General features: G+C 43.5%; 1 protein-coding gene across 1 annotated transcript in view; it reads left to right on the top strand.

Moving 5' to 3' along the window:
- Nucleotides 1-8,687, top strand: part of RAD23B (RAD23 homolog B, nucleotide excision repair protein) — a 56,759-nt gene extending 48,072 nt beyond the window's left edge. Inside the window, exons 6-10 of the mRNA XM_054178293.1 lie at nt 3,122-3,249; nt 4,830-4,953; nt 6,046-6,173; nt 6,560-6,736; nt 8,552-8,687. Of these exons, the coding sequence (XP_054034268.1) occupies nt 3,122-3,249; nt 4,830-4,953; nt 6,046-6,173; nt 6,560-6,736; nt 8,552-8,665 (671 nt within the window). The 3' untranslated portion in view covers nt 8,666-8,687. The remainder of the gene's footprint in view (nt 1-3,121; nt 3,250-4,829; nt 4,954-6,045; nt 6,174-6,559; nt 6,737-8,551) is intronic.
- The last annotated feature ends 16,220 nt before the right edge of the window (nt 8,688-24,907 follow it).

Genomic DNA, 24,907 nt, shown 5'->3' with positions numbered 1-24,907 from the left:
GTTATTTGAGCACCTGACCCCTCAACCAGATCTCCCAGGGCCCTGAAATAATTTTTGATAGCCCTGGGAGTTATGATTACAACATCATCATTCCCTATCTGCATAAGTAGCAAAGGATAATAGTCAGAAGGCTGTACCAGCCTGGGCAGCCTTCTGGTAACATCATTAACTTGGGCTCCAGGGAGACAACAGAGTTCCCTATGAGATGGGTCTGGCCGACATATGGGGCCCTCCATTCCCCTCAGAAGGGAATCGCCAATAACAATTACCCTCCTCTTTTTTTTTGAGGGAGCAGGTCCTGATGCCGGGGAGGGTTGTTTAACCTTAGGCTGCTTTGCCTTAGGCTGTTTAACCTTAGGTTGTTTAACCTTAGGCTCTTTAGCCACAGGGAGAACCCCAGATGGTGTGTCCTCTGGCAACAAGACCACCTCACCCTCGATCTCCAGTGCCCCATACCTGTTTTTCAAGAGCAGCGGGGAAGGTGTGGGAAGGCAAGGAGGTTTAACCTTGTGTCTTTTGAGAGGAACCTGTGTCCATTCCCCTCTGCTTTTTGGGTAACCAGCCTCTGCTGAGGGAGCCTGCAGAGCCTGCTTACACTGGTTCATCTCTTTCCCCCTCTGGTTCATCTCTTTCCTACATTCCCTTACACTTTTAAGACTAGCAACCTCATCCTTTAGTCTGGCCACCAGATTAAGCAGGTAGTCAATCTGCTCACACCTTATGCAAGAGTTACCCCTACTACTCTGCATCTCAAGAGCCAGGCTCCAGCACTCTCTACAGCCAGATACCCGGACAGCTACCTGCTTGTGTTCTACCTCAGTCTGGGTCGACACTGACTTTTTTAGGGAGTTTTTGCTACGAGTTACAACCACGCTTGTCCCTGACCACAGCACCCACTGGAAAAAGAAAAAAAGGTAGCGAAACCACGATAATACGGGCTTCCCGATGAAAAGACCCTCGCGCGCGGCAGCAAATGGCGTTTAAATCAGCCGGGGGTGACGTAGCGATCATGAGCCCCAGTGGCGCGAAGAGACAATTCTACCTGACCTCGCGGCATGTTCAGGGGATGTTTGCAGTCCTGGCGGCTCCCGCAGCCCCAACAGGAGAGAATCGGACGATCCCCAGTGGCTGCAGGTCCCGGCGTGGTCCCAATACGGCTTCCCGATGAAAAGACCCTCGCGTGCGGCAGCAAACAGCGTTTAAATCAGCCAGGGGTGACGTAGCGATCATGAGCCCCAGTGGCGCGAAGAGACAATTCCACCTGACCTCGCGGCATGTTCAGGGGGTGTTCGCAGTCCTGGCGGCTCCCGCAGCCGCAACAGGAGAGAATCGGACAATCCCCGGTGGCTGCAGGTCCCGGCGCAGTCCCGATACGGCTTCCCGATGAAAAGACCTTAGTAGGCCTTCAATATTAGTGCAGGAGGATTAATGCTTACCTGTTATCTGCGATCGTACTGGCTAGATGCCCAGAAGCAGACAGGCTGTAAGGGGTGAGCAAAGAGGTGCACACACACACACACACACACACGCTGAACAAGATTCTAACTGCACTAAAAGCTGCATTCTACCAATCTACCAATGAAATTCGTTTAGAATATCAATATTTACAAAATACGCAGCCAGAGTGTCCCAGTACTGTCCCTTTCTTAAAGGCACAGCCTCAAACGGTCACAAATACCTTTATCCAAGGAAGGAGATAGTCATGTAATGCCTAAGTTTGTTTTGGGTTCCTGCACAACCCCCCTGCCTTTTTTTGCATACAAAGATAACCCTTAAGATGCTGCTCACTTACCATTTATAGTAGAATAGTTGGGTTTTTTTCTTAATTGTTGTACCTGTCCTCTGCTTTTAAGGAAGGAAAACTAAGGATTATGAGAAGAGATAATAATTCTTGCTATGATATCATTAATGTAGTAATCACTTGTCCTTAAATTGGTTTATATTAGTGTGTACCCTTTTTTGCCTGTGGCCGCAGGCAGGGGACTTGATGTGATGTATGTCTAATCAAATAAGTATTAATTAAACAAGGTAACTTATTCTCCTGAGCCAAGATGGAACTTGTCTGACTTCAGTTAGTCCACTTTAAGTTGATTAAATGACTGATCATCATCATGAGCACATAGCAATATACAATTGCTACTTGGTCACAACCATTTTATCATCTCTCTAACCATGGCATCATAAAGGTTTTATTTGGACAAACCTGACCAGCAAAGTTTGGCAGGCAGATTTCTACCTAGAAAGTTTAATTTCCAAATATACACTGCAAGAAACTTCTTGATTACATTAGGAGTTGAGCGCTATCTGTGGGGATGCTCTTGATCTTAGATGAAAGTGTTTAGTGTATTGAATTGTATCCCAAGTGTCACAAATGCTGCTTCTTTCAGCAGAAGTTTGCCTTGTGTTTATTACTCTCACAGAACACATTAGTGTGGCAATGCCAACGACGAGCAGTGTGAGCAATCTGGCAATGCAGGCCTAGAGCCTGCCATGGTGGTAGGCCATGCTCAGTGTAAGTGCAGAGTCAGCTATCAGTGTACGAAACAGTGCTGTCTTGCAGCATGTAACTAAAGCAAGGCACTGGTAGCTATAAACACAGCAAGTTATCTTGGGACAACAGGACATGCGCCTGCATCAACAAACCTCGCGTGTCATCAGTAGTTGGACCAATAATCTATAATAGTGTGATGTGTGGTCACTCAAAGGGAACCAATGAGTCCACGCCAACAAGGCACTCTGAGTTTATATAAGTTGTAGCAGTTCCTTTGCTAGGCACTTCTGCCTGTCCTATCCCTTCTCCTTCCATGCTTTACTTTACTGTGCTATATACTCTTACTATAGGCCTGTGCCATAGGCCTGGAATACTGGAACAATAAAGGAACGATACTAGATCATACTGATCAGCTGTATTGATTCCAACCTCCGTCGTCACATTAGGACTACCAGAACACATTAGGAGTTAAAACAGCAGAACCATGGCAAGTTTTATATGAGCAATTTTTAACTCTTTGATGAATCACTCAAATTTGGATAGAAATTACATCTGTCCATTGAAACCTTTGTGTTGTTGTTTTGATGTTTTTTTCCTGTTCCCTTCCAATGGTGGTCCTGTTACTTCTAGTGACAGGTCAGTCATATGAGAATATGGTGACTGAGATCATGTCAATGGGCTATGAACGAGAGCAAGTAATTGCAGCACTGAGGGCGAGCTTCAACAATCCTGACAGAGCAGTGGAATACCTTTTAATGGTGAGCAGTTTATTTTGCCTACATTTTACTCTTTCACTTTTTGTTTTGTTCTCACTAAAGACTTGCCCCTTTGGGGTTCCTGTCAGCCAGCTTTCCTTGCCTATACCACCAAGGCTTATAATCATATAGGAATCTTTCATACTGTCTGTCCCATGTCAAGCTGCCTAAGTTTGTAGGCCTGAGGGAGAAAGGTGGAAAGGACACATCTGGTGCAGGATTTCAATGACAGTAGAAAGTTATTTAGGGTGGTAAGTTTGAAGGATTCTCTGTAGGAGAAAGGTCTGTATTGGTTGTGTAACCCACATTCTAGTTCACTGCAATTGTTCTTCTTGTCAGTGTGTCCATTTCATCCTTCAGGGCAGTTAGTTCCTATATGAAGTTGCTTGCACATTTAAAGTAAAAAAATGCAAGCTACCTTTCTTTTCAACTGCTAAAATTCAATAACATACAGACCAGTTCACACTTACAATGCACTAAATAAGCTGTCAAGCTGTCACACTGAGGAAAGAGGTCCAAAGAACCAGGCTGTATGGCATCTATAGTCTCACTTGTAGTGCTCACTACAATGGTGTTCCTCTTTTGCATAACTCTCTAAGATACTGTTATACCACTACATTTAGTTTCACTATTTCACTGATATCAAATATCAAAGCAAGCATTTGTTTGTGCAGTAAAATGTATTTTAAAGTGATGTGGTGCCATACAGAAAAGAAGGCAAAAATCATCTCCAGGCACAGATGGTGAACAAGGCACATTAGTGGGGCCCAGCACCTCACAGAACCCAGCGGTGGATGGAGATGATTCAGATCAGGAAATAATGGTTACATCTCTACCCAGAAAGGAATTAAGGCAAAACTGTCTGGATTATGCAAGGAAAGAGGGTGAGCCAATACTAAGCTGTGCCCTGAGATGCTGGGATGAGGGGGTGGACACAGTGGACCTGGATAAGAGGGAGGTGAAGCTTTTAGGCTCCCTGATTCATGATGCTGGTTTGGACAAAGAGTTAGCCAAACTTGATGGAACACACACTCTCTGGGTCTGGATCCTTAATGCTGTAAAGAGCCGGTACCACTCAAGAGTCCCAGTTAGATGGACAACTATGGAACAGGGCATTTGGTATCTGAGAGAGATGGCTGTGCTGGAAATAATTTACGGGGATGTCCAGCTCCCTTTGGTCCCAGATGAGGTGCCCATGAGATGGCCCTTCTTAAAGAAACTCACCCAGCATGCTCCTCAGAAATATGCTCACACATTGGGAGGGATACTCCTGACTGGACAGGATGGAAGTCCTAAAGCTGTCTGTGACTTTGCCAACGATTTAAGGGAATATGAGGACAGCGTAAATCAGAAACCCCTGATCTCAGCCACAGAAACTATGGCTGAAGACATTTTTGTTATAAAAAATAAATTGCTCTTTTCAGTGTTCTCTTTTAGCTGTAAAGGCATACCTGTCACAGCACCTTGCTTTGTATTTGCAGTGAAAGCATTTATGTTTTTTTCTCTTCATTATGAAAGCTAATACATGCAATAAAACAAATCCTTTAGTATTCTGTAGGTAACTATGTGAACTGTGGCTTTAGGGTATCCCGGGAGATAATCAAGCTGTGGCTGAACCCCCTCAAGCATCAAACACTGGTGCCCCTCAATCTTCAGCAGTGGCAGCATCAGTAGCAACTATACCTACAACTACTAGTTCATTAGGAGGTAAGAAAGGTTACATTTGAAAGGGTGTGATAAAGCCTCATAATTAAGCATTTTCTGCTCCAGTGAATTTTAAGTTCCTTGTGTGTGTGAGCTGATAACAGTGAATTGGCTAAGAGCTGTAACATGGAAATTTTAAGTATGGTACTTGCTTGGAACTAATGGATTGCTACATTGTGGGCATACCTGGAATAAAACATGGAAGCTTCTGTGAACTTGCACAATACCTTTGACTCAGTATTCTGGAGTTAAATGTAAAACAACAGACATGGAGAAGGGTGTGTTTTCTCCCACTTAAACCCTGGCTTCCTACTTCTGTGGCTAGCTGTGTACTGTCACCTGTAACTGTACTTACGCATTTACTGCTTGGAGATTAGAATAGCAAAGGAGAAACCTTCAATGAGGCCACAAGGTGTAGCACCTGAGAAACCTATCCATAACCAAGGGCTCTTCAGCAGTGGAGCACAGGACAGAGTGGTTGGTGTCTGCTGAGACCTGATGTCTGGAGAGACACGGAGTAGGAAAACTTCGAGGTTGTGGCAGTGATGGTGTTCAAGATGTAAGCCTTGATAGAGGCTGGAGCGTTAAACATACAAATAATAGTGACAGGCACACATAACATTGCCCATACAGAGAAGTGGGATATTTCAGACAACTTTCAGATTGTGCTGCATTCAAGGCAGTATTTAATAGTATGGGAAGGTGAGACTTGCTTAAGAAGGACAGAACTGACCTGAAGGAGGTAGAGAACTCTGTTGTAGGCATAGAGGCAAGACAGTAGTGAGTAAATGTCTTTAAATGAGTTTATTCAACAGGTGAGACAGACAGAGAAAAGTGCTGGAGATCAGTGACAAGAGACTGTTTACCTTAAGGCTGGGTGAGAGCAAAATGCGTCATTTAACCTTAGTACAAATAATTCATGCTTAAAGTTAGAGGAAGTTGTTGTGAGGAAGCAAGCTCTTCTGACCTTCAGTGGGGGATGTATTGTCTGCTTCCATGTCCTTTTTCGGTATACTGTTACATCATGCAGGAATATACGTCATTGAGAATCTTGGTTAGTTTTCTGAAAAAACACATTACCTCATTGATTTTCAGGACATCCACTTGAGTTTCTACGAAATCAGCCTCAGTTCCAGCAGATGAGACAAATTATTCAGCAAAATCCTTCCCTGTTACCAGCATTGCTACAGCAGATTGGACGAGAAAACCCTCAACTACTCCAGGTGAATCTTAACAAAATAATGTTACTAATTTTGATGTAGCTTTCCAGGAAATGGATATGTGGATGGTAAGTGGGATGGTGTGTTAATAGCAGTTGCAATACTCTATTTTTTGTCTTTTCAGCAAAGTTGTTGCTCCACAGAACATATTTTCTATGGCATTAGAAAAGATTGTGAGCCTATAAGAGTTGCAAAGGGCATCGGGAGGAGGGAAGGGTCACTGCAGTTGAACATGAAGTTCCATTTCTTAGCTAGATGTAATAGTTTTTCTCTGTATACTTTTATCACATTCTTCTGCCTACTTATTCACTGAAAATAAACACTGAGTTGCCTGTTGACAGGTTTAAACCTGCTTTATTTCAATATATTTTTTTCTCCATGCATCACAGCAAATAAGCCAACACCAGGAACATTTTATTCATATGTTGAATGAGCCAGTTCTAGAGTCCCGCCAAGGTTTAAGTAGCAGTGATGATGGTGCCAGCACTGGAGGTGTAGTGGAAGCTGGAAATGGTCATATGAACTACATTCAAGTAACACCTCAAGAAAAAGAAGCTATAGAAAGGGTAAGCCATTGAAACATTGCTTAGCTGTTGCCATAAAGTGTTGTCTACTGCATGCTTAAGACATGTCTTAAACTTTGTCTGTTTATGCTCAGTAGTTCTGTGTCATTTTTGGTGTTTTACATTGGTGTTTCATAGCCGTTGTAGTCTTGTTTCGATCATGCCTTTTCTGGCTTTGTAGCAATTGAGTCTAAAATCTCTTGAATCTATCTTACTTGAGAAGATGCAGAATCTTTTTAACTATCAGAAGCTGTCTGTAGTAACTGATGATTGAATGATTTTCCCTCAGGAACAGGAACTCGGGGAATAGTTCCTCTTGCAAAAGCCTCAGACAGCACTGTTGTAGACTGTGCTGTGATAGGTTTCCAGGTACAAAGGTGTGTCTATGTGAGCACTGTTTGCAGAGTACTTGGACAGTAAGAACTCTTAACAGTTGAGTGGATTAGTTTAAGGTGCTATTTAATCCAATTATTTGTCTATCCTTAAGAATTAGGTAATTATAGCTTTCTAAAAATACAGGTAAACATTTCTATTAGAAGGTACTCGGGGGTGTAATACTGCATTCGTAAATACTGTGTGTAACAGGGACTAAATATGGATCTGCATAGCTGGCAGTGCTTCTGAGATTTTTTTCTAGAACAAATTGCAAAGATGTCATAGCACAGTAGTGGTTTTGTATGTTAAAGACAATGTTTTTCAATTGGCAAAGCAAAAGCTTATGTAAAGATTATCACAAAAGAATATTTCAATATAACTATCAATTGTCTAGATCTGAAGTAAATTGACAATTAATAAAATTAGTCTGATCATCTCTAGTCAGCTGCATTTGCTTTTAAAAATAATTTTATACAGGAAAGCATTACTTCTACCACCCATTCTAGAGCACAACAGAGACCTATATGCTTCTTCCTCTTTCAGTGGAAGACATACCTCAAAATGTTGATGTCTTACAAGCTGACACATTCATGCTGTTTGAAAGCATGAAATTAAATCTAAGAATGGTTGATAAAGGATAATAGGACACAGCTGACTGCAGAGATTTGATCTGCCCCATATGTAAAATACCTTGCAGGTGCTGTGAGGATTTTAACAAAATCTGCAAATGGTTTTACATTCCTGGGTTTTGTTAAAACAAGATTGGTTTGCTGAATGTCTTTAAGTGTAGGCTAGCGTCACTCCCCTGAGCACAGTAATAAGCTCTTCTGTAGTATTCTCATTCTCCATTGTCATAGTTTCCTAGGCAATAACTAGTTACTTGACTTCTGAAAAACAGATTGCATGTAACCTTAGTTCTCTTGGCCACAGCTTGTGGTCAGTTTTCTACGAAATCCAAGTCCTGTTGGAATAATTGAAAGTATGGTTTAATGTGGTGGGTTGGGCTGCCTACTGGTGATCACAGCCTGGAAGCTTTTGTTGCAGGCAGCGTCTGTTAAAAATCCTGAGCTTTGTATAATCCATAGTTTAAAATGGGAATTGTTGAAAATGTTTTCCTGCAGCGGAGCAATGTACCAATACTTCCCGACATCATTGTGACTCAGGTCTGTTGCAGTGACTTACTCTAGCAGTGAAAGAAAAGTGAAGCGTTTGATGGTGCTTTGTTATATTAATTCAAATCACCTTTTCAAGTGAGGCTTCTGTTTACTAAAGACAGTAGCAACACCTTCTCATTCTTTGCTCTCTAAATGCTGCATTGTGCCAGGTAGCAATGTTTATTTTAAGAAAGCATTAACTGTTTAAGTGGCATCTCAGGACATACAAAGACATACAAAGAAGTTTAATATACAAAAAGTACTTTCTAAATGTGTTTCTTTTCTTCAGTTGAAGGCATTAGGATTTCCTGAAGGACTTGTGATACAGGCATATTTTGCATGTGAGAAGAATGAAAACTTGGCTGCCAACTTTCTTCTACAGCAGAACTTTGATGAAGACTGAGAGACTCTCTTTTTTTTTTTTTTTTTTTAATTTCACACCTCACACCAGTGCATTACACTACTTTTGCTCACTGGATTGTCTGGGATGTTGTGGTTTATATTCATAATTCTTGGTGCATGGGGAAGGGAGGAGAAAAGAACATAGGAAACAAGGAAAAGAAAAGCAGCAAGATGTCTGCTTTAAATGAGCAGATGCAGAAAAATCACGCAGTGTAAAATAATACACAACCAAAAATCAGCTTCTGCAGATAATTAAATCCTTCAATAAACTGTAGGTTACCTTTTTGCAGGTTTTCCCTCTGACCGTATTAATTCCAGAAACGTAGTGTAATGCCCTGCTTCATGTTCTTATCTGCTTAATATTGGTATTGGAAGTAGCCTGTGCTATCTAGATTCTACTGTCTGTATTTTATGGCAACACTGGATATCATCTTTGTGAAATCCAAACAAATCATAGGAATACCATACATACATAGGAATACCAAAATCTGGGCAGTCACTTTGCCTTTGCAGATGTGTTAAGGTAGGGCAAGAAGCACAGTATTTGGTTTAAAGCTGGATTAAAACAGTGTTGGATTTTTTTTTTTTTCCCCAAATGGAAACCTGTTTGATTTCCAAGTGTCTTGATCCCTGAGAAATACCAGCCCCACCTTTTCTCCCCTCAAATGATCTATACATACAGGTAAAATTATCACTTTTATGTGATAACGTTCACTTTGATGTTGCGTCGCAGTAAAAGTTTTGAAAGCAGCAGACTGCATGTTTGGTTTTGTTACATGCGCTCCTGTGGACTGAGTACTTTATTTTTATTTTTTTTGCCAGCAAACAAAATTCAAGCATCAGTTCTGTTCACAGCAATGAGACTTTAATTAAATCAAAATTCATCTTCCTGTCTTTGTTGAACCAGCTTTTATAATACAGGTGTAAGCACCTGCAGATACTAGCATTCTGTTGCTCTTGAGCTAATTGTAATGATCAAGCTCTTTCTGTGCAGTAAGGACTGCTTTTGGAGATATTTGAGGAAGAGATGCTCATAACTAGAGGTACCAAGCAAACAAGTTATTCCAACCCAAAAAAATCTCCACTCATAGCTTTCTGTGGAAAATAAGCTATGCTTAGAGAGTTTTGAATCTTACTGCTTGGCACCTATTGCCATTTATTTTTAGTCAACACAAAGCCTAACTATCTTCCTTTTAGTATACATTGAGTTTTGGAGACAATTTTGCCCTTCATTGCAATGCTAGCAATGAAAACAAATTCTGATTTAACAGAAAGATAATATGTGTGACATTTCCTGAACACAGCTTGGGGATATTTTGAGTTTTTACAGCTGTACTGCAATTACCTGGGTTAAAAAAATCTATCTCTACAGTAACCAAGAAGATATGAATAGTGGTACAACATAATGATGAGAGATTAGAGATTCAGTGGCACAACTGAAAATTTTTCTGCTTGGGTTGTGTATTGGTGGATTAACTCTTTAACTACTGCCTAGCAGTAAAGTACAAGTCAACTGTCCAGAGAGAAGAAAGTGAGAGACTGTAATGTTTGTATTTGTATTCTGTTTCTTCATTGGTTAGCCATAGTCTGTTAAAAAATTACCTGCACAAAACAGCAAAATGTGTTAAAGCCTTTTTCTTTCTTTTCTTTGACTTCCATGATGTTTTTTTCCAGTTTGTATGTATTCTAATTATTCAGGGTTTATTCTTCTAAAATCTCAAAGGTGTCTATAAGTGATCAGTAACACAACCCAAATCTATCAGTATCAGTAGGAGGTGTGATATTGCTAAATAGAAAATAAGTCTTTCATAGTGCTTTCATTTTAGAGAAGCAGTTACCTGAGTTAGACAGTAGACTTCAGCAAAATAGGATCCTCAGTATTTTTTCTGGGCTGGAAGAGGTGAATTTTGATGTAACACTCTGCAAGCAGAATGTTCAATAGCACTCTGTTTGCAATCTGTAGAAGGACCAGCTGATAGTTATTTGAAAAATGCCAAATTGATAAAAGGACTTCCTGAATGTATTTTACTACCTAGCTAATAACTAAGGCAAAAGCTTTTAGTTTGTGGGGATCTTCTGTACTGATCAAACTGCCATTGGAAATAACCAATCCTTCTCTAGGAGGACTAAAGCAAAAATGTCTGTTAGTGTTTCAGTCTGCTCCCTCCAATTTTGATTATGAAGTTTACTTACTATAAATGTATTTTAATTGAAGAGTATTGAGCTTGACCTTTTTAAAAAGAGAGATTAATTTTGGTCATTTGTGACTTTGTATGCTTAGTGACTGAGGAGTTTAAATCTTCAGCTGTGGCTGAAGCCTTAGTATTAATTCTGTTCCCATTTTTCATCAGTGGGGCAGTGCTTATGTGACTTGTGATGAACAAAGTGTGTCTGAGTTTATATGCTAGCAAAAACTGGGGATACCTGCCAGGGAAAATCATGTATTTGTTCATAGTTGCTGCCAAAAGTTAAGAGTGTTCTGAAGGTAAGTGTGACCTGAGCAAGTGAAGTTGCTTGTCTATACTGCATCTTGTTTTCTGCCAAGTACTACCAGGAATTTTCTGCACAGAGTGCTTTTTGCCTGGTTTCCTGCAGATATCTTGGGGATTTAGGGAGCAGTCTCCTCAGGGCTTTGTGAACTGTAGCTAAGAAAAATAAAGTATTTCTTCCTAAGTTTTGGTACTGGAGTCCTTACCTTTATTGTAAAATTTCTGAGAAAAAGTATTCATAATGCACTTCTGATTGGGATGAAAGAAGTTGCTCTGAAGTCATATTCATTCTGTAACTGCCTATTCTTATGTCATCTCTTCAGCTGCATCATAATGCTATGGTTCATAAACCTTGTCCAGAATCCTTTTCTGAATATAACTGAAACACAGTAGAATGGATTGACAATATGCACTAAGAACATCTTAGAGTGATAAACAGTCAGGAAGTTGAACTGGCTTTGATACTGAAGTGTCAGATTTACCTTGAGAGAATACACGAGTGAATGAAAATGGAAGATACAAAGCCTCAAGTAATACAAGCAGATCTGTCACCTCTGATTACATTAGAGACTTTTCATTTGGTTTTACAGACATTTGAAAGCAAGAATGTTAATGTTGAAGTTTTTTGCTAATTTCTCTCAAGCCCAGCTCTGCCTGTGCACAAAACTCATCCAGAGTTTCTGCACTTGAAAATACTATAGAATCCAATGGGAACAATAAGGTGGGAGTGAAGGGAGAACATCTTCATCAGTAGATGTGTTAGTTCTTGCCTGGTTTGAGATCACACTATCTTTTGAAAAACATTGTTTCAAAATTATAGTTACATGGTTATAAAGCCACAAATTACGTAATTTTGTGACATCACCAAACTGTCCAGAGCAGTAGGCTTGTTTGACCTCTAATGGAATGTATGATGTACTACAAAGTACATTACTGATCAGTGTGGCTGGAATTTGACTACAGGCTGTAGCTGGTGTTGCTGACACTTGTAATCGTCAAGTTCCAGTGCTGTATTTCTTGTGTTTCCTCATAGGATATATGACCTTCAAGTTAAAAAAAGGAGTTGTTAGCACTCAACTTCTTTCCTTAACTTTTAGCTTCTTACCGACTAGGGAAGAAAAACAAATACGAATAACACGATTTACAGAATCACAGAAAACATCTGTGTGGAAGAGACCTCAAAGATCATCCAGTCCAACCTTTAGTCTAGCACTGTAGGGTAAATTCTAAGCCATGTCTGTAAGCATCAGGTCCACACACCACTTAAACACATCCAGGGACGGTACCTTCACCTCTGCCCTGGGCAGACCATTCCAGTGTTTGATAACCCTCTTTGTGAAGAAGCATTTCCTAGCATCCAGCTTGATCCTCCCCTCGTGGAGTTTGAAACCATGTCTTCTTGTCCTGTTCCTCGACACTTCAGGTACTTGCAGAGAACAATGAGGTCTCCCTTCAGCCTCTTCTTCAGACTGAAAAACACCAGCTCCCTCAGATGCTCCTCAGAGCTCATGTGCTCCAGGTCCTTCACTAACCTCATTGCTGTTCGCTGAACACACTCCAGAACCTTGATGTCCTTCCTGTAGTGAAGGGCTCAGGTGGTGTGGCCTCACCAGGGCTGAGCACAGGGGGACAATTATGTCCCTGTTCTTGCTGGCTACAGTGTTTCTAATACAAGCCAGAATGCCACTTGCTTTCTTGGCCACCTGGGAACACTGCTCAATCTGTTGTCAACCAATACCCCTAGGTCCCTCTCAGAATTGCAGGTTTCCAACCACACATCCCCAGCTCTGCAGCTTGCCATGGGGTTGTTGTGACCCACGTGGAGGACCTGGAACTTGGCCTTGTTAAACTTAGATCAAGGCTAATTGCATTAACTTGTCCAGGTCTTGCTGCAAAGCCTCCCTACCCTCTAGCAGATCAATACAGCCACCCAGCTTGGTGTTTGCAAACATACAGAGGGTGCACTCAATCCTTTCATCCAGGTCATTGTACTGTGTATTGTGATATTAAAAAAAACTGGCCCCAGTACTGAACCCTTGAGAACACCCGTGGGGACTGGGCACCAGCCAAATTTGACTCTGTTTGGGCCTGCCCATCCAGTGAGATTTTTATCCCGTGCAGAGCCCACTCATCCAAGCCTTGTGCCAGGAGTTTCTGAAGAATGATGTGGGAGACAGTGTCAAAGGCTGTACTAAAGTCCAGGTAGACAATGTCCTTGGCAATTCCTTCATCCACTAGAAAGGTCACCTTATAGTAGAAGGAGAGCAGATTAGTCAGACAGGATCTGCCTTTCATAAACCCATGCTGACTGGGCCTGATTGCTTGGTTGTCTTGTAAGTGCTGTGTGATTGAACTCCAGTTCTAACCAAAGCCCATTTTAGGAAAACACTAGGATCAGGGCTCTCCCTGTCCACACTGCAATGCTATTGCTAAAGACACTTGCATGGTCTTCAGTAATAGACACTGAAGATACTTAATGCCACTTCATGGCAGAATGACTTTTGGTTTTCCTCACCAAACTGTTACAAAACAGTATCTGCTATATATTTTTGTTTGGTGAAAATTTAATGTTGAAACTAGTATTTAAGCGAAGGATTTGTGTTATGTGTACCTATGCAGTTGTGCCTAGAGATCTAGAATGCAAAGTTGCTTTTGCTTTCAAAATAGTTATCTTTATATTTGGACATGGCTAAACAAAATCTGAATATTGTGTGCTGCAGAGGGTAAGGAGAAGCTTCCTTTAAGTTTTTGTTGCCTGAGATAGGGATTATAGATATGATAGACTAGGAGTAAACAGACATTCCAGCAGGCAGCTCCATTTGCCATCCCAGGAAAGGATTCATTGCTGTCCTTGTAATGTGAGGCATTTGGCTATATATATGCACCAACCAGGGATGAAAAAATAGGGCAGTGTCTCCTGACTGCTCCTGTGGCTGTACCTGTAGAATTCATCAAAGTCTTCAGGTATGTCTTTCAAATTATGTATTTGAATTAAGGATGCTCCTTCCCTCCACTGCTACCCTATCTTTACCCTAAATCTCTCTTTTGGGGGTGGGTTGGTTTGGTTTGGTTTGTCTTTTCACTGATGGAAGTATGCAAGCTGCAAAAGGAATTCTACTGGCTCCTACTAGAGAATGGAAAAAATAGTATTTTAAAATCAGGAGCTGAGGTATTGCATAAGGAAATAGTCTGTCTTCTGGGTGGAACACGAATCAAAACAATGTCCCTGGCGCAGAGATTTCCTCTGTGAGGAAGTGAGGTGGAAGTGCTGCATCTGGAAGTGGCAGCAGTGTTTATGAAAGGGCATGCCTGAAAGGATTACATAGTGTTATAAATTGAGAGGAATGTAGTAATATGGCAGGACCAAATAGAGACTGGGCTGATAAACAAGTTTTTGGAGGAACTCTGCATGTATAAATAAACCTGAGTTAGACAAGCTGGGGACAGCATTAACACTTAATTCAAGAAGACTTCCAAAACAAAGAAATTACCATTTTCATTTCAGCCAGTAGCTCTTTGTCTACCACTTTGCTTCTAAACCCAGCTCTAACCAAGAGGTGAAAAAGAGGTTACAAAACAGAGCATAAAATGAAACAGACCAGTTTGGTGTAGAGCTTATAGACATCATGTAGACTTGGGGAGTCTAAGCACACTGAGGTGCTCCTGCTTAAAGGTAGAGAATAAAAGTAACTTGGTTTTATTTCTAGCTACATGCTAGAAAGTGATAAGACCTTATCTGCTCTGTGAGTCTCTTCAGGAGCCTTTGCAGTTTGGAGTGAGAGAATGAGAGACCCATCTACACCCCGCATTTTGTTGTAACACAGATAAAGCAAACAGTAATATCTCTGTGTAAAATGTCAAACTACCTTTGGCAAAGGGCAGGGTTGTGCAGCATACCAGTGGACCAATGCTGCAAAGTTCATTTGGATAATTGTTTCTAATAGTAGTATGTCTCTTGAGTGTGAATTTGCACTTCGTGCCCCATAACTACGTGTCTTACATTGTGACTTGTAGGAAACCGCCATAAAAACTGGAAGCACTTGGAGGAGCAGCAGTGTTGAGATGAGAAGCTATCAGAATATGTGAAATGTGGCTATAAAACAAAAGAGCCTTGTTTTCCCCCCCCCAGCTACAGTAAGAAATTGTGGCTCAATGAGTATGTAGTATGTTTCTCAGAATGTGATGTAACTTTCTTACTGGTACACAAATTGTGAGGAGGTAAAATACACAAAAGAACATTTTCTACACACAGTTTTTAAAAGTGCATGAAGCACCTATGCTGCTGTTCAAAATCAGTGGCAAACTGACATTTCTAAGATGCTGACCCTTGGTTTGCCATCAATAGCACTGATGATTTTGTTCACATGCAGGATAGCAGAACAGAGGACTGCTGCTGGTGAGTTCAGCTCTTTAGCATGACCACCTGTAGGAGAGATGTAAATTGCATTTTATGGTGGCTTTGCTAGCTGCTGCTAGCAGTGAGGGTAGTCTTGTGTTCTGAACTCAGTTCAGGATTTGCTTTGCTTCAAAGTCATTGGAAGGGATCTGTTGCTTTGCAGGCCTATTAAAAAAATCAGGTTTGTCACATGTGAATTGCATGTGCTACACTGCCTAAGAGAGAGGCCAGCTGAAAGCTAAGAATGCAAGTGAGAAGAATTGAGGTCACTCACAAAGTGGTAAGACTGGTTCGTTTTGGGAAGAGACACATTACTTAAGCAGACTGATGCAAAGTGAGGCTGAAGTTGAAGCCAAGCATTTCATGCACTGTATCTGGTGTGTATGGCATCAGGTGGCAGAGAGAAAATGTTTTTAATGGGAGAAATACAACCTGTTGGAAGCTAGTATGGCAAAAAATAGGTTTGACTAATGGTGCATTTTCTGGTGCACAGGCAGAATTCAGCCATCTTCTGTATAGATTTTGAAACTGAAGGCACTGATGCTGCAGTTTCATTGTTGCCTTGCTGGAGTTTGTGATCTCTTTAGAATGCTGTATTATCACATTACCACCAAGGTTGGAAGAGACCTCAAAGATCATCAAGTCCAACCCGTCACCACAGACCTCATGACTAGACCATGGCACCAAGTGCCACGTCCAATCCCATTGTGAACACCTCCAGGGATGGTGACTCCACCACCTCCCTGGGCAGCACATTCCAATGACGAACGACTCGCTCAGTGAAGAACTTTCTCCTCACCTTGAGCCTAAACTTACCCTGGCGCAGCTTGAGACTGTGTCCTCTTGTTCTGGTGCTGGTTGCTAGAGAGAAGAGACCAACCCCTTCCTGGCTACAACCACTTTTCAGTTAGTTGTAGAGAGCAATGAGGTCTCCCCTGAGCCTTCTCTTCTCCAGGCTAAACAATCCCAGCTCCCTCAGCCTCTCCTCATAGGGCTTGTGCTCAAGGCCTCTCCCCAGCCTTGTTACCCTTCTCTGGACACATTCAAGTGTCTCGATGTCGTTCTTAAACTGAGGGGCCCAGAACTGGACACAGGACTCAAGGTGTGGCCTAACCAATGCAGAGTACAGGGGCACAATGACCTCCCTGCTCCTGCTGGCCACACTATTCCTAATGCAGGCCAGGATGCCATTGGTGTTCTTGGCCACTGGGCACACTACTGGCTCGTGTTTAGGACACACTGGGCAAACTGCTGGCTCATGCTTTAATAAGTCTTCACAGAATTACGTAGAATACATAGAATAAACCAGGTTGGAAGAGACCTTCAAGATCATCACGTCAAACCCATCAACCAATCCAACACCACCCAAACAACTAACCCACGGCACCAAGCACCCCATCAAGTCTCCTCCTGAACACCCTCAATGATGGCGACTCCACCACCTCCCCAGGCAGCCCATTCCAATGGGTAATCACTCCCTCTGTACAGAACTTCTTCCAAACATCCAACCTAAACCTCCCCTGGCTCAGCCTGAGACTGTCCTCTTGTTCTGGTGCTGGCTGCCTGGGAGAAGAGACCAACCTCTGCCTGTCTACAACCTTCCTTAAGGTAGTTGTAGAGAGCAATAAGGTCCCCGCTGAGTCTCCTCTTCTCCAGGCTAAGCAACCGCAGCTCCCTCAGCCTCTCCTCACAGGGCTTGTGCTCCAAACCCCTCACCAACTTCGTTGCTCTTCTCTGGACTCGTAATGTTAGGGGATGGAAGGGACCTCCAAAGATCATGCAGTCCAACCACCCTGACAGAGCAGGATCACCTACAGCAGACCACACAGGAACACATCCAGGTAGGTTTTGAGTGTCTTCAGAGAAGGAGACTCTACAACCCCCCGGGCAGCCTGTTCCAGTGCTCTGTTACCCTCACAGTGAAAAGAAAATTTCCTCATGTTCACATGGAACTTCCTGTGCTTCAACTTCCACCCATTGCTCCTTGTCCTGTTATTGGGCATCATTGAGAACAGCCTGGCTCCATCCTCGTGGCACTTATGCATTACATATTTATAAACATTAATGAGGACACCTCTTTAGTCTTCTCCAAGCTAAAGAACCCCAACTCCCTCCGCTTTTCCTCAGAAGGAAGATGTTCCACTCCCTTAATTATCTTTGTGGCTCAACACTGGACTCTTTCAAGCAGTTCCCTGAGGTCCTTCTTGAACTGAGGGGCCCAGAACTGGACACAATATACGAGATGTGGCCTCACCAGGGCAGAGCAGAGGGTTAGGATAACCTCTCTTGACCTACTAACCACACCCCTTCTAGTACACCCCAGAATAGCATTGGCCACAAGGTCACATTGCTGGCTCATGGTCAACTTTCTATTCACTAGGACCCCCAGGTCCTTTTCCCTTTCAATGCCCTCCAGCAGGTCAGTCCCCAACCTGTACTGGTACATGGGATTGTTCTTTCCCAGGTGCAAGACTCTACACTTGCCCTTGTTGAACTTCATTAAATTTCTCCCTGCCCAACTTCCAGCCTAAGTCCTGCTGAATGGCAGCACAGCCTTAAGGTGTGTCAGCCACTCCACCCAGTTTTGTGTCATCAGCAAACTTGCTGAGAGTGCACTCTGTGCCCTCTTCCAGGTCATTGATGAATGTATTGAACAGTACTGGTCCCAGTACTGACCCCTGAGGGACTCCACTAGATACAGACCTCTGACTAGATTCCATCTCCACCACTTTGGGTTCAGCCAGCCAGCCCAAATTTTACCCAGGCAATGGTATACCTGTCCAAGCCATGAGCAGTCAATTTCTCCATGAGAATGCTGTGGGAGACAAAGACTTTACTAAGGCCCAGGTAAACAACATCCACAACTTTTTCTTCATCTACTAGTCAGGTCACGTTCTCATAGATGGAGATCAGGTTCTTCAAGAAAGGATCTGCCTTTCATGAGCTCATGCTGACTGGGCCTGTTCTGTTTGTCCTGTCTGTGCCATGTGATGGCCCTCAGATGATCTGCTGCATAAGCTTCCCTGTCAACAAGGTCATAATGACAGGCCTGTGGTTCCTTGGATTGTTGTAGCTCAGTGTTACATTCACTAACTTCCATTCCATTAGCACCACCCTAGTTGGCCAGGACTGCAGATAAATGATGAAAAGTGGCTTGGCAAGCTCTTCTACCAGCTGCTTCAGTGTCCTCAAGTGGATCCCATCTGGCCCCATAGACTTGTGAGCATCTAGGTGGAGTAGGTCACTGCCTGCTTCCTTTGGGATTATAGAGGATTTATTCTGCTCTTTGCCTTCTGTCTCAGGGCACTTAATACCCTGACTTGAAAGACTGAGACAAAAGCAGCATTAAGTACCTCACACTTTTCCTCACCTCTTGTGGCAATGTTTCCCCTGTATCCAGTTACAGATGGGGATTTTCCTTGGGTCTCTTTCCATTGCTGATGTATTTTTACAGCAGTGGGCAGGTCAAGCTCTATCTGACCTTTGATCTTTGCTAACTCAGGGCAGGCACTCGGGACCGGCATGCTTGAGCCGAGAGGCACTCCATTTTACTTTCCTTCTCAGGCTTTTTGGGGCAGGAGGGCCTCGTCAGTCAGCGAGGAGCGGCAGGGTCGTCTCTCGTGCACCTGCTCGAGGTCGTGACGGCAGCCGCGGGAAATGTAAACCGCGGCAGAGCGTGGTGCGGTCGGCACTTCGCTGGAGAGCCGCTGGCTCCCCGCTCAGCGGCAGCCAGAGGAAGGTGCCGCAGCGCTTCTCTGTTTTCCAGTTGCTCATGTGGCCAGGGATAGGGATGGTTGCAACTGGCAGCAAAGCTGTTTTCAAAAGATCTGTGTTGACCCAGACTGAGGTTGAACATAAGCAGGCAGGTGTCCAGGCAACTGGCTGCAGAGAGTGCTGGAGCCTGGCACCTGAAATGGAGGGCAGTGGAGACAACACCTGCATTAGGTGTGAGCAGCTCAGTTATCTGCTTAATCCAGTGGCTGAACTGAAGGAAGAAGTTGCTAGACTTAGCACTGCAAGGGAATGTGAAAGGGAGCTGGATTTGAGGAACCAGGCTCTGCAGGCTCCCCTAGCAGAGGGAGGTGACCCAAGATGCAGCAGGAAATGGACACAGGTCCCTCTTAGGAGACATAAAGTAAACCCCTCACGGCTCCCCTCACCTTCCCAGCTGCCCTTGCAAAACAAATATGGAGCACTGGAAGCTGAGTGTGAGGTGAATGAGAAGACAGAAGACACACCATCTGAGGTGTTGCCTAAGGCAAAACAGCCTGTCCACTGCAACAGGGCTTGTTCCCTCAAAAAAAAAGAGGAGGGTAATTGTTGATTCCCTCTTGAGGGGAACAGAGGGCCCCATATGTTGGCCAAATCCTTCCCACAGGAAAGTCTGCTGCCTCCCTGGAGCCTGGGTCAGAGATGCTACCAGAAGGCTGCCTTGCCTGGGGCAGTCCTCTTGATTACTATCCCTGGATAGTTGTGCAGGTAGGGAGCAATGATGTTGAAACCAGAGGTCCCAAGGCAATCAAAACGGACTTCAAGTCTCTGGGAAAACTGGTTGAGGGGTCAGGGGCACAGGTAATTTTTTTCATCAATACCCTTAGTTGCAGGAAGGAATACTGAAAGGAACAGGACAGCAGCTGTAATTAACAAGTGGCTCAGAGGCTGGTGCCACCAACAGAATTTTGGGGTTTTCAGTCTTGGGGAACTTCCTATGGCACCAGGTCTGATAGCAACAGATGGAGTACCTCTGTCCCAGAGGGGAAGAAAAATCCTAGCACATGAGAACAGCCTACCCCCTAGAAGGAAAAGGGTTCTAGGAAGGGAGTTGGCCGGGCTCATTGACAGGGCTTTAAACTAGATTTGAAGGGGGAAGGGGCTGAAGCCAGTCATCCCAGACAGGAGTCTGAGGGTGGTAAGCTGGGGTCAGGGGTGAAACCAGCAGCCCAGCTGAAGTGCACGTACACTAAAGCATGCAGTATGGGTAACAAGAGGAGCTGGAAGCCTTGTTACAGCAGGAAAGTTATGATGTAGTTGCCATCACAGAAATGTGGTGGGAAGATTCACTTAATTGATGGCTACAGGCTCTTCAGGAGAGACAGGTGAGGGAGAAGGGGTGGAGGGGTGGCCCTGTACATCAGGGAGGCTCTAGATACCATGGAACTAAAGATCAAGGATGATCAGGTTGGGTGCCTGTGGGTGAGAAATAGAGGGAAGGCCAACAAGGCTGACATCCTGTTTGGAGTCTGTTATAGACCACCCAACCAGGATGAAGAGGTTGATGAATAATTCTACAGGCAGCTAGAGGCTGTCTCAGGATCGCCAGACCTTGTTCTTATGGGTGATTTTAACCTGCCTGATATCTGCTGGGAACTTAACACAGCAGAGAGGAGGCAGTCTAGAAGGTTCTTAGAGTGTATGGAAGACAGTTTCTTATCCCAGCTGCTGTGTGAGCCTACCAGGGCTATGGCTTTGCTTGATCTTCTTTTTACAAACAGAGAAGGGCTGGTGGGAGGCTATCTGGGGCTACCATGAGATAATTGGGTTTTCAACATGCAGTCAAGCTAAGAGGGGCAGCAACAAAACCTCCACTCTGGATTTCCAGAGGGCAGACTTCAGGTTACTCAAGGAACTAACTCAGAAGGTACCTTAGGCAACAGCCCTTAAAAACAAAGGGGTCCAGGAGGGCTGGACCTGCTTCAAAAAAGAACTCTTGAAGGCGCAGGAACAGGCTGTGCCAGTGTGCCGGAAGATGAGCCGCCGGGGCAGACGGCCAGCCTGGATGGGTGATGAACTTCTGGGTGAATTAACGGAAAAACAGAGGGTGTATCATCTTTGGAAGGAAGGAGAGGTTATCCATTAAATATTTAAGGATGTTGCTAGGTCATGTAGGAAGAAAAGGAGAGAGGCAAAAGCCCATTCAGAGCTTAGACTGGCCTCTGCTGTGAAGGACAACAAAAAATCCTTCTATAAATACATTAATGGCAAGAGGGCAAGGACAACCTCCAATCCTTAGTGGATATGGAGGGGAATAAACTACCTAAAGATGAGGAAAAGGCCTCAAATTTTAATAGCAGGATAAGATTTCTTCCAGACAGCTGGCAGATGGAGTCAGGGAGCAGTATAGTTCCCCTGTGATCCAGGAGGAAGCTGTTAGAGACCTCCTTAGCCACTTGGATCCCCACAAGTCCATGGGACCGTATGGGATCCATCCTAGGGTGCTGAGAGAGCTGGCAGATGAGCTGGCCAAGCCTCTCTCCATCATTTTCCTCCAGTCCTGGCTCACTGGCAAGGTCCCAAACGACTGGAAGCTGGCCAACGTGATGACCATCCAAAAGAAGGGCCGGTTGGATGAGCCAGGGAATTCATGACCTGTCAGCCTGACCTCAGTGTCAGGCAAGATTATGGAACAGGTCATCTTGAGTGCAATCACACCTGCAGGATGGCTGAGGGACCAGGCCCAGCCAGCATGGATTTTGGAAGGGCAGGTCCTGCCTGTTTTTGTCAAGCTGGTGGTCTTCCTTGCCTTCTTGGCTTTTTGCACATGGCTATGGCCTGTTCCCGCACCTGTAAGACCTCCTTCTTGAAGAATGTCTGGCTTTACTGGGTTCTCTGCCTTCAAGGGACTGTCTTGACCAGGCTTCAAAACAGGCGGAAGTCTGCCCTCTCCAGCAGCCCAGAGCAGTTGGTGTGGTGACTTCACTTCAAGAATCAAAAACTTTATCATTCCACAGTTGCTATTCCAAAGACAGCCTCCAACCACCACATCATGCACCAGTTCATAAATAGCAGGTCCACCTGCAGTGGGACACCTGCCCTGGTAGGGTCATTTACCAGCTGATCCAGGAAGTGGCCTCCCATACACTTGCAGGAATCCATGGACTGTTTCTTCTCTGCTGTGTTGTATTTCCAGCAGACATCTGGCAAGTTCAAGTGCCCCATGAGAACAAGGGCTCATAATTGTGAGATGACAGCTGCTGCTAGAATGCCTTATCTGCCTCTTCATCCTGCTTAGGTGGTCTATAACAGACTCCCACCAGGATATCTGCCTTATTTGCCTTCCTTGTGATCCTTACCCATAAGCACTCAACCTTCCCATTCCTGTTCACTGAGCTCTAGACTAGCAAAACACTCGCTGAGGTACATATCTACCCCATCACTTCTCCTTTCTTGCCTATCTCTTCTGAAAAGCTTACACCCATGCATTGCAGCACTCCAATCATGAGAGTTATCCCACCTTGTTTCAGTGATAATGACTGCCACCTTCCATCCATGCCATGACTGCCATCCTGTGTCTCTTCATATTTTAAGCAGACCTGTAGAAATTATAAAGCAAGCTTGACCAACATTCTTAGCTCTTAAAAAATTATCCACAAACAAAAGAAAAATATTTTGAATGGCATATAACACTAATGACCTATGCATCTCTACATTGTTAACAGTGTATTTCTCTGCCCTCCTTTGCCTTGTGTGTAAGCAACTGCCCATTCCTTTATTTTCAGAAACACAGCTTCCACAAGGGGCTTCCTTTCCTATTTCTCCTAGGTAGAAACAGGGTTTATGGAAAAACAACAACACAAACCAACCAAACAAAAAAAACCTAACACAGAAACACCACCAAAGCCCGACTCTTTTCAAGAGGCTTTAAAAGCCCTTCCCAAAAGCTTTATTTTGTGGGTTGTTTTTTTAAAAACGGATCAGGTGAGTAAGAACTTGAATTTTATTAAAGTGTAGACTCAAGTTTAGAAAATGCTTCTAGAAAGCCCTTACTATTTTCAGATCAGCTATGCAGATCAAGAGTCGTGTTCACTCTGGGTTGGGAAGAAATAAGTAGGACAAATCATAAATATACAGGTATCAGGACCTAGACTCGCAGATGTGCCTTAAGGAAAAAACCAAACAGTAAGTACCTTGGGTGAGTTGTTAGAAGGTAGGAGAAATCACACAGTGGAGTCCCTGCAGGCTGCAGCAGAATGCTTAATAATTATGTGCCAAGATTGTTCTGTTGGAAGAAACAGGGTGATCTTTCACAGTGTGCCAGTGTGCGTGGGTTTCTGACAGCTGTGGTGAGCATTAAACAAAGCAGATGCACAAGGCACTGTGTCCAGTTTTCTGCTCTGGATTGACGCCTAGATAGAAGTTGTTGCCTCTGATATTCTCTGGCTGAGCGATGGCGGTGCAAATTGTCAAGACAGGCTCATTTACTTTGCCGGACACCTTATGAGTTCAGCCACTTTAGTGAGAGTTTGGCTTCTTCAGAAAGACTTCATTTCTCTGGAAACCCTTTTTTATTTTTTTTGAAAGTGGTCCTCTCATACTAAATTTTTGGCAGCTGGATCATGGGCATCACTTTAGCACTGGTGTCTGGCATCATTCATGGCAGGAAAAGTTAGAAAAACTGTGATTAGAAATAAACAATGTAGGAGATTTTAGTAGCTAGAGCAAAGGACAAGATCACTTGTAAAGAGCAGGTCAAATAACATGTGGCCGAGTCTGTGCCCCGTAGCTTGGTTAAACTGTATCATCTCTGCTCTAGTCTGATGCTGAAGTCAAATTCTAGGCTGCTTTACATCTGATGTAGGCTGATGATTAGCCTTCTCTTAAGACACCCCAGCCTTTTTGGAGACTGCTTGTCATATGAACATGAGTGTGGCTTACTTTTAAAAACTGAGCTGCCTTTGGTGATCTAGTAAGTTGAGCACACATAGTGCAGTCAAACAGTAAGCTTGGAAAGTTCTGCTTGTCCAAATAGCAAAAAGCAAACCAAACCCAAGCTAGTTGTCCTTTGAGTGTCAGCAATAATAAAACCTTGTTATGTGTTGGTTTGTGGTTTTTTCCTACACATTAAGCCCTCCTAGAACTTGGCCATATGTTGAGATGTTTTCAAAGCGTTTTTCAGTTGTGAAGTTTTTTGTTTCTATCTGCTTATGGGTGAGTTTGCACAACAGTGTCCCTTTCTGTAGCATGACAAATGTTGTCTTTGGCTGCTTAACCTCCTAGGGGTGCAAATCTCTGTCCGACTCAAATTTATGGAATAGGTTTGGAGAAGGATTGGAGGTGACTAAATGGGTAGGTATGATCATAACATACTTGATCATAACATACTCATTGATAAAGCTTCTTAGGAAACAAGATTCTCTTCAGAAACTTAGCAATCCCCAAGGCCTAGAACTGAACCCCAATTCCTAAGTGACATTTGAACTTGCCACTGTCATTTCCCTGTGTGCTATTTTGGAGACTTACTCCACATCTAAATTCCTGAACCAAAATTTTTGGAAGGAATAGTCATTATTGAGTCATTACTGATCCATTCTTTTATTTGTCAATGAATACCTTGGGTAGCCACTCCAGTTTCCCAACTGCC

The sequence above is a fragment of the Dryobates pubescens genome, chromosome Z (assembly GCF_014839835.1).
Source record: "Dryobates pubescens isolate bDryPub1 chromosome Z, bDryPub1.pri, whole genome shotgun sequence".
Lineage (NCBI taxonomy): Eukaryota > Metazoa > Chordata > Aves > Piciformes > Picidae > Dryobates > Dryobates pubescens.
Note: the sequence above shows the minus strand (reverse complement) of the source record. Positions and strands in the feature narration are given on the sequence as shown.